Source organism: Dromiciops gliroides, chromosome 4 (assembly GCF_019393635.1).
Source record: "Dromiciops gliroides isolate mDroGli1 chromosome 4, mDroGli1.pri, whole genome shotgun sequence".
NCBI lineage: Eukaryota > Metazoa > Chordata > Mammalia > Microbiotheria > Microbiotheriidae > Dromiciops > Dromiciops gliroides.
The window spans coordinates 389,625,192-389,638,230 of record NC_057864.1 but is presented as its reverse complement, the minus strand read 5'-3'; the positions used below and the strand labels follow the sequence as shown (position 1 = coordinate 389,638,230).

General features: G+C 39.9%; 1 protein-coding gene and 1 pseudogene across 1 annotated transcript in view; one reads left to right on the top strand and one right to left on the bottom strand.

Moving 5' to 3' along the window:
* Positions 1–3,659: 3,659 nt before the first annotated feature.
* The window catches only part of PPIL4 (peptidylprolyl isomerase like 4), a 36,754-nt gene continuing 27,374 nt past the window's right edge, over positions 3,660–13,039 (top strand). Inside the window, exons 1-4 of the mRNA XM_044004118.1 lie at positions 3,660–3,828; positions 5,421–5,488; positions 5,576–5,640; positions 6,730–6,847. Of these exons, the coding sequence (XP_043860053.1) occupies positions 3,759–3,828; positions 5,421–5,488; positions 5,576–5,640; positions 6,730–6,847 (321 nt within the window). The 5' untranslated portion in view covers positions 3,660–3,758. The remainder of the gene's footprint in view (positions 3,829–5,420; positions 5,489–5,575; positions 5,641–6,729; positions 6,848–13,039) is intronic.
* On the bottom strand, positions 12,003–12,495 carry LOC122755538 (annotated as a pseudogene).

Sequence of the window (13,039 nt, the reverse complement as noted above, 5' to 3'; positions counted from 1 at the left end):
GACTTTATCCACTGTACCACCTAGCTGCCCCCTGGGTCAACATTATTTTTTTTTGGTGAGGCAATTGGGGTTAAGTGACTAGCCCAGGGTCACACAGCTAGTAATTGTTAAGTGTCTGAGGTCAGATTTGAACTCAGGCCCTCCTGAATCCAGGGCCAGTGCTCTATCCACTGTGCCACCTAGCTGCCCCCAACATTATTATTTTTTCTTTTTCTTTTTCTTTTTTTTTTTTTGCGGGGCAATGGGGGTTAAGTGACTTGCCCAGGGTCACGCAGCTAGTAAGTGTCAAGCGTCTGAGGCTGGATTTGAACTCAGGAACTCCTGAATCCAGGGCCGGTGCTCTATCCACTTCGCCACCTACCTGCCCTCCCCAACATTATTTTTAAGGACAAACTAGAGACTTTTCCATCAAAATCAGTGGTAAAGCAAGGATGCCCATTATCACCATTGCTATTTAATATAGTACTAGAAATATTAGCTATGAAAATAAGACAAGAAAAAATTGAGAGAGTAAGCATAGGCAAAGAAGAAACAAAATTACCCTTTTTGCAGATATTAGAGATCTCTAGGAAATCAACTAAAAAGCTAATTGAAACCATAACTTCAGCATAGTTGTAGCACATAAAATAAAGCCACACAAATAATCAGCATTTCTGTATATCACAAACGAACCCCATCAGGAAGAGATTGAAAAAGGAATTGCACTTAAAATAACTACATATAAAATATTTTGGACCCTACCTGTTAATTTATTTTTAGGAACTCTACAAATTCAATTACAGAACACTCTTACACAAATAAAGACAGATCTAAATAACTGGAGAAATATTGTTCAAGAATAGGCTGTGTTCATGAGGTAAAGATTACAGTTTATCCACCTTGCAGGCACTATGAACCAAAATGTCTCAAAGTAGCATCAGTGATCCCCGGCAGACCCAGGAGTTTGAGCCATAATTTGGCCTTGAAGCTAGCATTCCAAGTGGGATAGTGTAGTCAGCTAGCTTACCAAGGAAGCCTAGCCCAGGGAAACCACAGTGCCTGGGACTTGACTTCAAGGGGGTTTAGACTTGGGATAGGACTGTGCCCTATAGGGACCAAGGTAACCTATGAACCTAATTCCCTTATCCTCCCCAGAGTGAAGTAATATAAGGGGGATTGCGAATTATGCCTCCCATATGTTGGGGGTGTGTTTGTATATTTGTGATAATACCTTTTAAAGTAAATATTTCTGGGTAAATGTTAATTAGACTATTAGTGGCTAATGGAATTGAAGTGTAGGGAACCACTCCCTACAATTTAGGAAACACCATTGGTAGGGGCTGGAACCATTTGCAAAGAGCCTAGATACTCCAACCCCCTTAAGGGTACCAGGGAACCCTGGGGGAGGAGAGAAATGCTATATATCTGGTCTTCAAACAGTGGGGCACACAGAGTGCTGTTGTTTTTCTTTTTTGAGGTTTTTCCTTTTTTGCTCTGATTCTTCTCTTATAACATGACTAATGCAAAAATATGTTTAATGTTATTATATATATCAGATTTTATATATATATATGTATATATATATATATATATCAGATTACCTGCTGTCATGGGGAGGGAGGGAAATTGGAAATTGGAAATCTTATAAAAACAAATGTTGAAAACTATCTCTACATGTAACTGGAAAATAATATTTTTATACAAAGTAATTTGGAGATAAAGGGAGAACATTATCAACTAGGTGATGAGGAGGAGCCTTCGAAGGAAGAGGCAGCACATAAGCTGAACCTTAAAGGGATTCCAAGAGGTAGAAGGGAGGAATGGGAGTTAAGTTTGTGCAAAGGCACAGAGGTGGGAGGTGGAATGTATATGAAGAGCAAACAAATAAACCAGTTTGGCTAGAACTACAGAATGCATGAGTAATGTGAAATCAGTCTAGAAAAAGGCTGGAGTCAGATTGTTAATAAATAGTTTTCTTCACCTAGATTCTTCTCTGTAATCCACTCTGCAAAATAATGTATAAGGTGATCAAATTTTGAAGCAGGTAGTTTTTAAAAATTAAATCTTATTTTATTTTCATAATGATCTACCTCTTACCCCCACCTTCCAGTGAAAAAGCAAGAAAAACAAAACCCCTGTTTATAAATATGTAGTCAAGCAAAACCTTCCTACATTGGCCATGTTGTATGTATGTATGTATGTGTGTATGTGTACATCCATTTGCATAAAATCTCAATTTATTAAAAAAATAAATGGTGGCAAGATCAAGGGCACGATCATCCTCCTGTGTGACTAAGGTAAAATGAAGATGTATAGATAATGGTAATTAGTTGGTACCAGTTTACCAAGATACCTTAAACCATAGCATGGTGGAAGCTTATGAACTGGGGTGGGGGGAGGCAGGGTATTTGAGGTGATATCAACATGTATAACAAAGTCCCCAAAGGCAGAGATTAGAGACCAAGACTTGGAGCCAAATGCTGAACTCCTTGAGAAAAGATTCCACCCTAGAATTACTTGCCACCCTGTCCTATATCACCACTCAAGCCTCACCAAACTCCAACCCTGGATTAACCTTGTCATCTCCCTTCTCTAATCCTACTCCCAATTTTGCTGGACATTTCTAGAGGAAATCACACACCATACCAACTGTGCCCACTAAAAAAATGATGTCATCTAATTTCAACTGGGCCCTTGCTGCTGCACATGACAATTCTTTCCCTTTTTTTTGACTGTCACAGTCTCTACAAGCATCCATTCTAAACTTTCTCATATTTTCTCTCAAGTTACTTATTTTTTTCTTTTCTTTCTTTTTTTGTTTTTAGGGCAATGAGGGTTAAGTGACTTGCCCAGGGTCACACAGCTAGTTAAGTGTCAAGTGTCTAAGGCTGGATTTGAACTCAGGATTTGAATCCAAGGCCAGTGCTTTCTCCACTGCGCCACCTAGCTGCCCCCTCTGAAGTTACTTATACCACTCCCTGAAGATCCTAAAATACTTAAAGCATGAAAATATCATTGCTCTCAGTGGCATTCTAAAGTCCACAGCCCCCTGAAGAAAATTCAGGGACTGAAGGGGCTTGATGGTTTTCCTAGCTTCCTCCAAGATTCAGCCCAGGTCCCACCTCCTTCTCAGCCATTACCCAATCTATAAATGATCAAAGGACACGAACTGGCAGTTTTCAAAAGAACCCAAGCTATCAACAATCACGTGAAAAAATGTACTAATAATTAGAAAAAATCCCCATTAAAGCAACTTCCACTTATCAGAATAGCAAATATGACAAGAGGAAAATGACAAATTTTGGAAGGGCTGTGGGAAAAGAAGTATGCTAATGCCCCATAGGTGGAGTTGTGAATCAGTCCAACCCTTCTGGAAAGCAATTGGAATGAAGTCTAGAAAGTGACCAAATTGGACACGTGACCCCCTCCCTTCCCCCGCCCAAACTTATACTCCAAAGAAATAAAAGGGAAAAGGATTTATAGGTACAAAATTGTCAAAAGAAGCAACTCTTTTCGTGATAGTCAAAAATAAGGGGGTTGGGGAGCGGGAAGAAAGGAAGAGTGGTCTTGGGGCATCTACGAGCGTTAAGTCGAGGCGTCGCTATAGCGACGAGACTCCGTTACGTCGTCGCCATAGCGATGATTCTCCGCCACGGCGTCGCTCTGGCGATGACGTCAGACCAAGGCGCCGCGTTGAAGAATCAGCGCGGAAGAGCCCCTGGAGCTTTCGGGTCTCGGCTTCCCGGGTCCTTCCAGGGTCCGGAGGCGGTTCGAGCGTCATGGCGGTGCTGCTGGAGACCACTTTGGGCGACATTGTTATCGACCTGTACACGGAGGAGCGGCCGCGGGGTGAGTTGCTGCGCCGGGGTCACCGGCCCGTTAGCCGCCTGCTCTAGCTCTCCTGCCCTGACCTGGGTTGCCTGGGTGGTGGGAGGTGGGGCGGGGTCAGGGTCCCTAGAGCCGGTGGGTCCTCACTTCTCAGCCCCTTTAATCAGATCTTGATTTTCGGCCGGGGGGCCTCTTGTTTAGGAAAGTTTCTGGGAGCACAGGAGAGGAGGAGGACGTTGGTACTTCTGGAAATTATTCTCCCCTGGTGTGTTTTGGAGGCAGTGTCGGGTTTGGGGGCAGCCCCTGAAACCCAGGCAGCTCCCTAGGAGGTAACGACCAAACTGGAGGAGGGTTGCAATCTGCACCGCTGCAGGTAGTTCCCAGGTGGAAAGTTCTGAGGTCGCCCTCCTCGCCTTGTTGCCTCATTAAATACAATGGATTTATATGGAAACTGGAACATGGTTGAAAAAAAGCCTTGTGGAAGCGGGATTAGACTTCTTTTTGGCCCGGAGGAGACGGAGGAGGAGCAGGAGAGAGGGTGGATGTGCTTAAAGAGAGGCAGCTTGGCCTGGAGGATAGAGAGCTGGGTTCAGAGCCAGGAAATCGGGGGTCAAGCCTTGTCTCGGACTCGCGCCGGCCGTGTGACCCTAGAGTTCTCATTTCACCTCTTGCCTCCCTTTATAACTTTCTTTGACTGTAGTTGCAGAGGAGAGGCAACTTGTATTCGATAGAGGGAGTTTCTTCCTAGGTCATCTTAGAAAGGAAAGCTGAAGGGACTGGGGCTAGGGTTGGGGAGATGGGGGAGACTGAAAAGGCCTGCCCCATCTCTCATAACAGCTTTTTGATTGGTCTCCCTATCTTGTCTTTCCAAGCACAGCTGCCGGAGTACATCTTCCAAAGGTGGACTATACAAACTTTTTCCTCTTCTGTTTAAGGCCCTCCATGTCTCTCCCTTGGAATGAATTTCATACTGCATACTTATACTGCATTGTAAAGTTCCAGCCAAATGTAAATATTAGCTTTCTGGCTTCATCCTGCCTATTTTGGCCTTTGCATTTGTGCATATCATACCCCATCTTTGGAACGCACTCCCTTAAACAGCGTGTTTAATTATAACTGACATTGGGGGCAGCTAGGTGGCTCAGTGAATAAAGCACTGGCCCTGGATTCAGGAGGACCTAAGTTCAAATCTAGTCTCAGACACTTGACACTAGTTGTGTGACCCTGGGCAAGTCACTTAACCCCCACTGCCCTGCAAAACAAACAAAATAGTAATAATAACTGACATTTACATGGTATGTTTTTGTATATTATCTCATTTACTTTTCATAACTCTGTGAGGTATGTAATATAGGCATTATCACCCCTATTTAACAGATCAGAAAATTGAGACTTACATTAAATGATTAGTTATTTAGGTATGTGAGAAAATAGTTATTAATATTCGATTTTTTGAGGGACCCAGAGATCACTCTCTCAGACCGTCCAGTCTCCTTGAGAAACTTCATCAGATCTCACCAGTGACAAACCCAAGTAAACAAAGGGAATGGAGATAGATTCTTTTGTCTAAATTGTTGCTATGATGAATTATATAATGTGTTAATTTTTTTCAGCTTGCTTGAATTTTCTGAAGTTGTGTAAAATAAAGTACTACAATTATTGTCTCATTCATAATGTACAGGTAAGTTGATGGTCATTACTTATTTCCTCATTGCTTAAGCTCTTCAACTCAGAATATCAATTGATCAGACCATCTTGTATGTTGTAGAGAGATTTCATCATACAAACTGGTGATCCTATGGGTACTGGCCGAGGAGGAGAGTCAGTCTTTGTGTAAGTACATTTTGTTTATATACCTAAAATTGAATTTTCTATTTAAATGTTAATGTGCTTCATTTGGCCATGTATACATCTTTATTACAATAGTATTAAATTACTTTTATATTGCGATTTTATGATTTTGAAGCACTTTCAAGTGTGCCTAAATCCCTGAGGGAATTTTGTAGGAAAAATGGGGAGTGAAGAGAGGTGGTGGAAAATAATATTTGGAATCATGATTACATTTTGTTTTTGTTTTTGTGGGGCTATGGGGGTTAAGTGACTTGCCCAGGGTCACACAGCTAGTCAAGTGTCTGAGGTTAGATTTGAACTCAGGTACTCCTGAATCCAGGTTCGGTGCTTTATCCACTGCGCCACCTAGCTGCCCCATGATTGCATTCTTGAAGTATTATTTGTGAGTGATCTGGAATTGGCTAGTCTAGTGTGTTGTTTAAAAATTGGTCCCTAGCTACAAAACTAAAATTATCCATTTGTGTATGATAATTCATATGGAAGAAGGTGAGTAAGAATATGGAAGAAATGAAAGTGTGTGTTTTATTAATAGAGCATCCTTGAGCATTTTGTTGCTGATGGCTGCTATAATATAAAAAACTATTTTTTTTCATAAGGAGAATAATGCTTTCTTTTACCTTATTCACAACACAACCAGTACCCATGTTTTAGGCCTTAAGCTATAAATTCATTTTGCATATTCAACTTTGTGTATACTTCTCGATTTCTGGAGAGGGAAAGATATCCTGGTGCTCACTAGAAACTAATGCATAATTTTATATCATCTTTCAGTATGCCTAGGATGTCACACTAGGTTTTAGCCAGACAAAAGTATTCAGGAGTTTTCACTTGATGGTGAGTTTCTGATAGAAACTCAGTGATAGAAAATATCAGTGAAATGATGGAAATGTTTAAATTCAATAACTCTAGAGAAACAGTTTTTCACTAGTAATTTCCATTTTTAAAAGCAAATAATTTTAAACAAATTATTTCATTGTAGTTTTTATTTGAAAAATTGAATTATCTGCTTCTTTACTACCATTTCATCTTTGTACATTTATGTGTATTAAAAACAGTGCTGTGTATTTTCAGGCAACTTTATGGCGATCAAGCAAGGTTTTTTGAGGCAGAAAAAGTGCCAAGAATTAAACACAAGAAAAAGGGCACAGTATCGATGGTGAACAATGGCAGTGATCAACATGGATCTCAGGTGAGCTCATAGTTGAGCAAATAAACTTTCTAAATCAGAAGAATGGGGAGAAACCTTTGTAAATAGATCTATTGCAACCATTCTAGAAAGGTGAGACTTTCACTTTAACAAGATTCATATTTTGGGGGCAGCTAGGTGGCGCAGTGGATAGACCACCGGCCCTGTATTCAGGTGGATCTGAGTTCAAATCCAGCCTCAGACACTTAACACTTGCTAGCTGTGTGACCCTGGGCAAGTCATTTAACCCCAATTGCCTCACCCTTCCCCCCCAAAAAAGATTAATATTTTTTCCTCAGTAAACAATTCCCACCCCTACCCCTACCCCTGGCAGTGAGGGTTAAGTGACTTGCCCAGGGTCACACAGTAACTCTAGTAAGTGTCAAGTATCTGAGATTGGATTGGAACTCAGGTCCTCCTGAATCCAGGGATGATTTTATCTACTGTGCCACCTAGCTGCCCCCCTCAGTTAACCAATTTTAAAGTTTTATTTGGGGAAAAAAACCCACATTTGTTTTAATGAACCAGGATCTGCCCTTTTACCCTCCTCCCAACTGAGAACCCAAGAAAAATAAAAACCATTACAAACATGTATAGTCAAGTTCCATGTTGGCCATTTACCAAAAAAAAGAAAAAAATCTGCCTTCTGAGTCCTTCACCTGTCTATGAGGAAGTGGGTAGCATATTTCCTCATTAGTCTTCTGAAATCCTGGGTGTGTGTGTGTGTGTGTGTGTGTGTGTGTGTGTGTGCGCACACACGCGCTCACGCGCATCTATGTGTATGTGTGTACACACACACACATATACAATACATGTATGCTTGTATATGTGTATGTATGTGTATATATATATGTACACACATATATGTTCATCCATTCCTAAATTTATAGGCAGCCCTTCAAATTCCCATTCTTTGCTACTTTCTTTTTTTTTTTTTAATTAAAAAATTTTTTTTTAATTTTTAGTGAGGCAATTGGGGTTAAGTGACTTGCCCAGGGTCACACAGCTAGTAAGTGTTAAGTATCTGAGGCTGGATTTGAACTCAGGTACTCCTGACTCCAGGGCCGGTGCTCTATCCACCGTGCCACCTAGCTGCCCCTCTTTCCTGTTTTCAAGAGCTATAAATATTTTTGTGCATCTTTGCTGTTATTATTGTTATTAAGTTTTTCTGTTATGTCCTGACACTTTGTGACCCCATAGACCATACTATCCATGGGGTTTTCTTGGCAAAGATACTGGAGGTATTTGCCATTTCCTTCTCTGGTGGATTTCATTTATTTATTTGTTTGTTTGTTTGTTTATTTATTTTCCCAGGGCAGTGAGGGTTAAGTGACTTGCCTAGGGTCACACAGCTAGTAAGTGTCTGAGGCCAGATTTGAACTCAGGTCCTCCTGAATCCAGGGCTGGTACTTTATCCACTGCACCACCTAGCTGCCCCCCCCCCCCCCCCCCGCCCCCCCAGTGGATTAAAGCAAACTGAGGTTGGGTGATTTGACCTGTGTCATGCAGCTAATAAGTGTCTGAGGCTAGATTTGAATTTAGGTCTCCTGATTCCAGGTCCAGTGCTCTATCCACTGAGCAACCTAGTTGTGTCTTTAGATTGTTTATTTTGTTAATGATTTATGCCCCTTAGTCTACCTTCCATGACATTCCTTCTCCCCCTTTCCTTCCTGTTTCCTTGCTGAGTGAAATGTATTTCTGTACCCAACTGGATAGATGAGAATTCAAATTTTAGCCACTCCACTTACCCCCTTTTCCTTGTTTGCATAAATGTCTACTTGCATACCCTGATTGTATTAAATAATTTTCCCTAACCTTTCTTTCCCTTCTTTCTTTCTCTTCTCCTCCCGCCCCCCATCATGTATTCCTCTTCCTTTCTTTTCATTAGATGATTGTTACATAACCAAACAACTACTAGGCTGTGTATAATTGTACTTGTAGTATGATGACCCTTGAAGATGGTAGGTTTCTGAGGGATCATGTATCATCTTCCCATGTTTGAATGTAAGCAGTTTGTCCCTGTTTAGTTCTTTATCATTGTTCACTCATGTTTACCTTTTTATGCTGCTCTTCATTCCTGTTTGAATGTCAAAGTTCTTCTGCAACTTTGGTCTTTTCATGAGGAATTCTTGGAATTCCTCTATTTCATTAAAGGTTCATTTTCCCCTGGAACCATTATACTCAGTTTTACTGGGTGAAATATTGTCTGTAAGGCCATATTCTTTATCTTCTGGAATATCTTATTCCAGGTTCTCTGCAACTTTATAATGGTGGCTGCTAAGTCATATGTGATCCTTACTGTGTCTCCTTAGTGTTTTTTCTTTGTCCTGGAAGCTCTGGATTTTGGCTGTGATTTTCCTGGGAGTTTTCATTTCACCTCTTTCTGGAGGTGGCTAATGAATTCTTTCTATTTCTACTACTGGGTAGTTTTCTTTTGTAATTTCTTCAGCTGTTATGTCTGGGCTGCCTTTGTTGGTTATGGCTTTCAGATAGTCCAGTGATTCTTAGATTTTTTTCTCTTTGATTTGTTTTCCAGGTAAAGTGTTTTTGCTATGTGATACCTTACATTTTCTTCTATTCTTTCTGCTTTTTGTGTTTTTTTTTAAACAGCACTCAGTTTTCATTTATAGTAGCATTTTACACATTTGTGTTTTAAAAGTAGGTTAAAAATTTGTGTATTGAATAACAGAATGTTTAAATTACATGTACTTTCCACTTTCCACTCATTGTTTGCAATTTAGAATATTTTCTTGTTGTTCAGTTGTTTTAGTACTGCGTGACTCTTTGTGACCCCATTTGGGGTTTTCTTGGCAAAGATACCGAAGTGGTTTGCCAGTTCCTTCTCCAGCTCATTTTATAGTTGAGGAAACTGAGGTAAACGGGGTTAAGTGACTTGCCCAAGGTCACACAGCTAATGTCTGAGGCCAGATTTGAACTCTCCAAGAAATAGAATATTTAAACAAATGTTTATATATTATGTATAGAAGAATGATTTTTATCTTCACATCTCTTCAGAATGCTAAATCTCAATTCTTACCAGATTAGGAAAGAAGGAATTCCAGAAGAGGTATTTGCATTTTAGATGGGATTCTTGGTTTTAAATGGCTTAAACGTTTTAAGCTGTGAAAGGATTTAAAAACCCCAATCATAATTCTTTTTCTAAATTTGAAGGGCTTCAAAAGTGTTTCGTTCCTAAGTTTTTTTTGGGAGTGAAATTCGAGGGGTTTGTAGAACAGTTAAGAGGTTTGAAAATGATGTAAGCTCCCCATCATCATACATCATATACCTCGATATCTTAAATTCTGTTGGCTGTTGTTTGTCAGGAAAGATAATCAGGAGGCTCCCAGGGACTAAAAGGAATGGCAGAAACTGAATGAGAAAGTATTTGAGCTTGATGCCATTGTGCTATTTGTAGCAGTGGATTAATGAAACAAACCAACTAAAAAGATAGTCTGTGATGAAAATGACTAATTATATAAAGTAGGGTTTTTTCATTAAAAACAATAACATAAGGGGCAGCTAGATGGCGCAGTGGATAGAGCACCGGCCCAGGAGTTGACACTTACTAGCTGTGTGACCCTGGGCAAGTCACTTAACCCCCGTTGCCTTAAAAAACAAACAAACAAAACAAAATAATAACATAAGCTTTTCCTAAGGCATTCTGTAGAAAAGGGTGTTAAGCAAAGGGAGATGGAAGATAAACCTGAATCTTAATGCTGTTTTTCATGAGCCGATTATGATACTGGCATTTCATAGTAAAATGTCATCCATACTAGGCAGTGGAGAAGGCGTCTATGTTTAAATCTTTTTTTTTTTTTTTTTGGTGGGGCAATGAAAGTTGAGTGACTTGCCCAGGGTCACACAGCTAGTAAGTGTCAAGTGTCTGAGGTCGGATTTGAACTCAAGTTTTTTGTTTTTTGTTTCTTTCTTTCTTTCTTTCTTTCTTTCTTTCTTTCTTTCTTTCTTTCTTTCTTTCTTTCTTTCTTTCTTTCTTTCTTTCTTTCTTTCTTTCTTTCTTTCTTTCTTTCTTTCTTTCTTTCTTTCTTTCTTTCTTTCTTTCTTTCTTTCTTTCTTTCTTTCTTTCTTTCTTTCTTTCTTTCTTTCTTTCTTTCTTTCTTTCTTTCTTTCTTTCTTTCTTTCTTTCTTCTTTCTTTCTTTCTTTCTTTCTTTCTTTCTTTCTTTCTTTCTTTCTTTCTTTCTTTCTTTCTTTCTTTCTTTCTTTTCTTTCTTTCTTTCTTTCTTTTCTTTCTTTCTTTCTTTCTTTCTTTCTTTCTTTCTTTCTTTCTTTCTTTCTTTCTTTCTTTCTTCTTTCTTTCTTTCTTTCTTTCTTTCTTTCTTTCTTTCTTTCTTTCTTTCTTTCTTTCTTTCTTTCTTTCTTTCTTTCTTTCTTTCTTTTCTTTCTTTCTTTCTTTCCTGGGCAGTGGGGGTTAAGGGTCACACAGCTAGTAAGTGTCAAGTGTCTGAGGCCGGATTTGAACTCAGGTGCTCCTGAATCCAGGGCCGGTGCTCTATCCACTGCGCCACCTAGCTGCCCCCTATGTTTAAATCTTAAGGAGAGAAAACATGCCACATGTATCCAAAAACCTTCTCTGTTATGGTAAAGAAGAAATGGTGTTCAGTACACATCTTTTCTCTTTTCATTCCAAGAAATTGTGAGGTTTGATAAGATATCTGAAACCGAAAGTGGTACTGGAAAAAATTGTAATCTTTTGAAATGAGTAGCTCTACAAACTGAAAACCACTATAGGAGGCTTGCTTTCAGCAGGTAGATACTTTAGGAAAGTATCTAGTCGTCTCTCCCTTTGACATCCTTTAAAAAAAAAATCTACCAGACAACCACACCATGGTACGTTAGTGTGGAAACCAACCAATATTGAAAACCAGAATGCAGAACACCCTGAAAAACAAAAATAAAAGTGTATTTGGGGAAAGAGAAAGGGCTTACAGTTAAGGCATCTTTTAAAAAATCCATATGGCTTTGGTTTTCTGAAATATTTTATGCTGTTAAAGAAGAGGGAAATATTTCAGAACATCTGAAAACTGCCTGACAGTTTTATGTGAATAATGCGACATGTGAAAATTAAGACAGTTAAACATGTAGATATCAAACACAGAAGCCTTTCTCCCTGTGAGACTGTGTATGGTCACCTAGATATATTTATCTTAGAGGAGATGGCAACCCCAAAGTCTATGCAGAAATTACATACAAAGAATTCTTGTCTGCAAGAGTGGAAACCATGGAATTTCCATTGGTTGGTGAGCAGCCCAACTTCAGTTTTTCCAGATACTCAGCATGTACATGTTTATGACATTGAAGAACTTCAATGGCATCTTCAACCATGAACCATTCTCTCTTTCTTCCTCTATTAACAGAATATCACCAGTATTCCAATATTTCAGTGTTGATAAGGACAGAAACATAAGTGCAATGCTTGTGGGCTTGATTCTGCTCAAATATCTAGAAATCTGCCTAATTTTCCTCTGACATTAGCCTCTTCATACATCTTTCTTCCTGCACTTGGCTCTTCCTTGGACTCTATTCCTTGGCCATGGACAATCCATTGATTTGGATACTGACCCTGAGGCAGGCCACCTGCTTCTTAAAGCACTCTGTTTCAATAAGCCTTCTGTTTTGGCTTAAACTTCATCATAGAGGTGGATTCTTTCTCCTCCTCCTCCTCTCTTGAATGTCCATGACATCATAATAGTTCATTAGTTGGGGTTCTTTTTTGGGGGGGGGGCATTCTTCTAGCCTACTTCTTTACTTTGGCCTTGATGTTAGGGCTGGGCTTTGTCACGCTTCTGGAGGGAAGGTCTGTGCTGTTGCTGTTGTTGCTTTCTTGGATTTTTGAGTATTATGTTACTCCTGGGATCTCAGGGACATTCTGAGGACCTGCAGGCTTTCATTGGTCTGATCCTTGGTTTGGATTCATGTAAGAGTAGACTGCTGTGCTATGATCAGCTAGTGGTTCTGAGTGATAGAACTATAGACTCCCCTTTGGTCTGGGATTCTTGCCTTATTCCTCTGCAAGGTAGACTAGATGCTGCAATCTCACCGTGTTCCTGGAGTATGATCTACGACATTGCTGCTTGCTTCTGAACTTTCTCCTATTCACCCTGCAAGGTCTCCTACCTAGGAAAGCTACCACTCTGCCACTGTGAGCAGGTCCCCTTCCCACTCTGCCCTAGATCTGT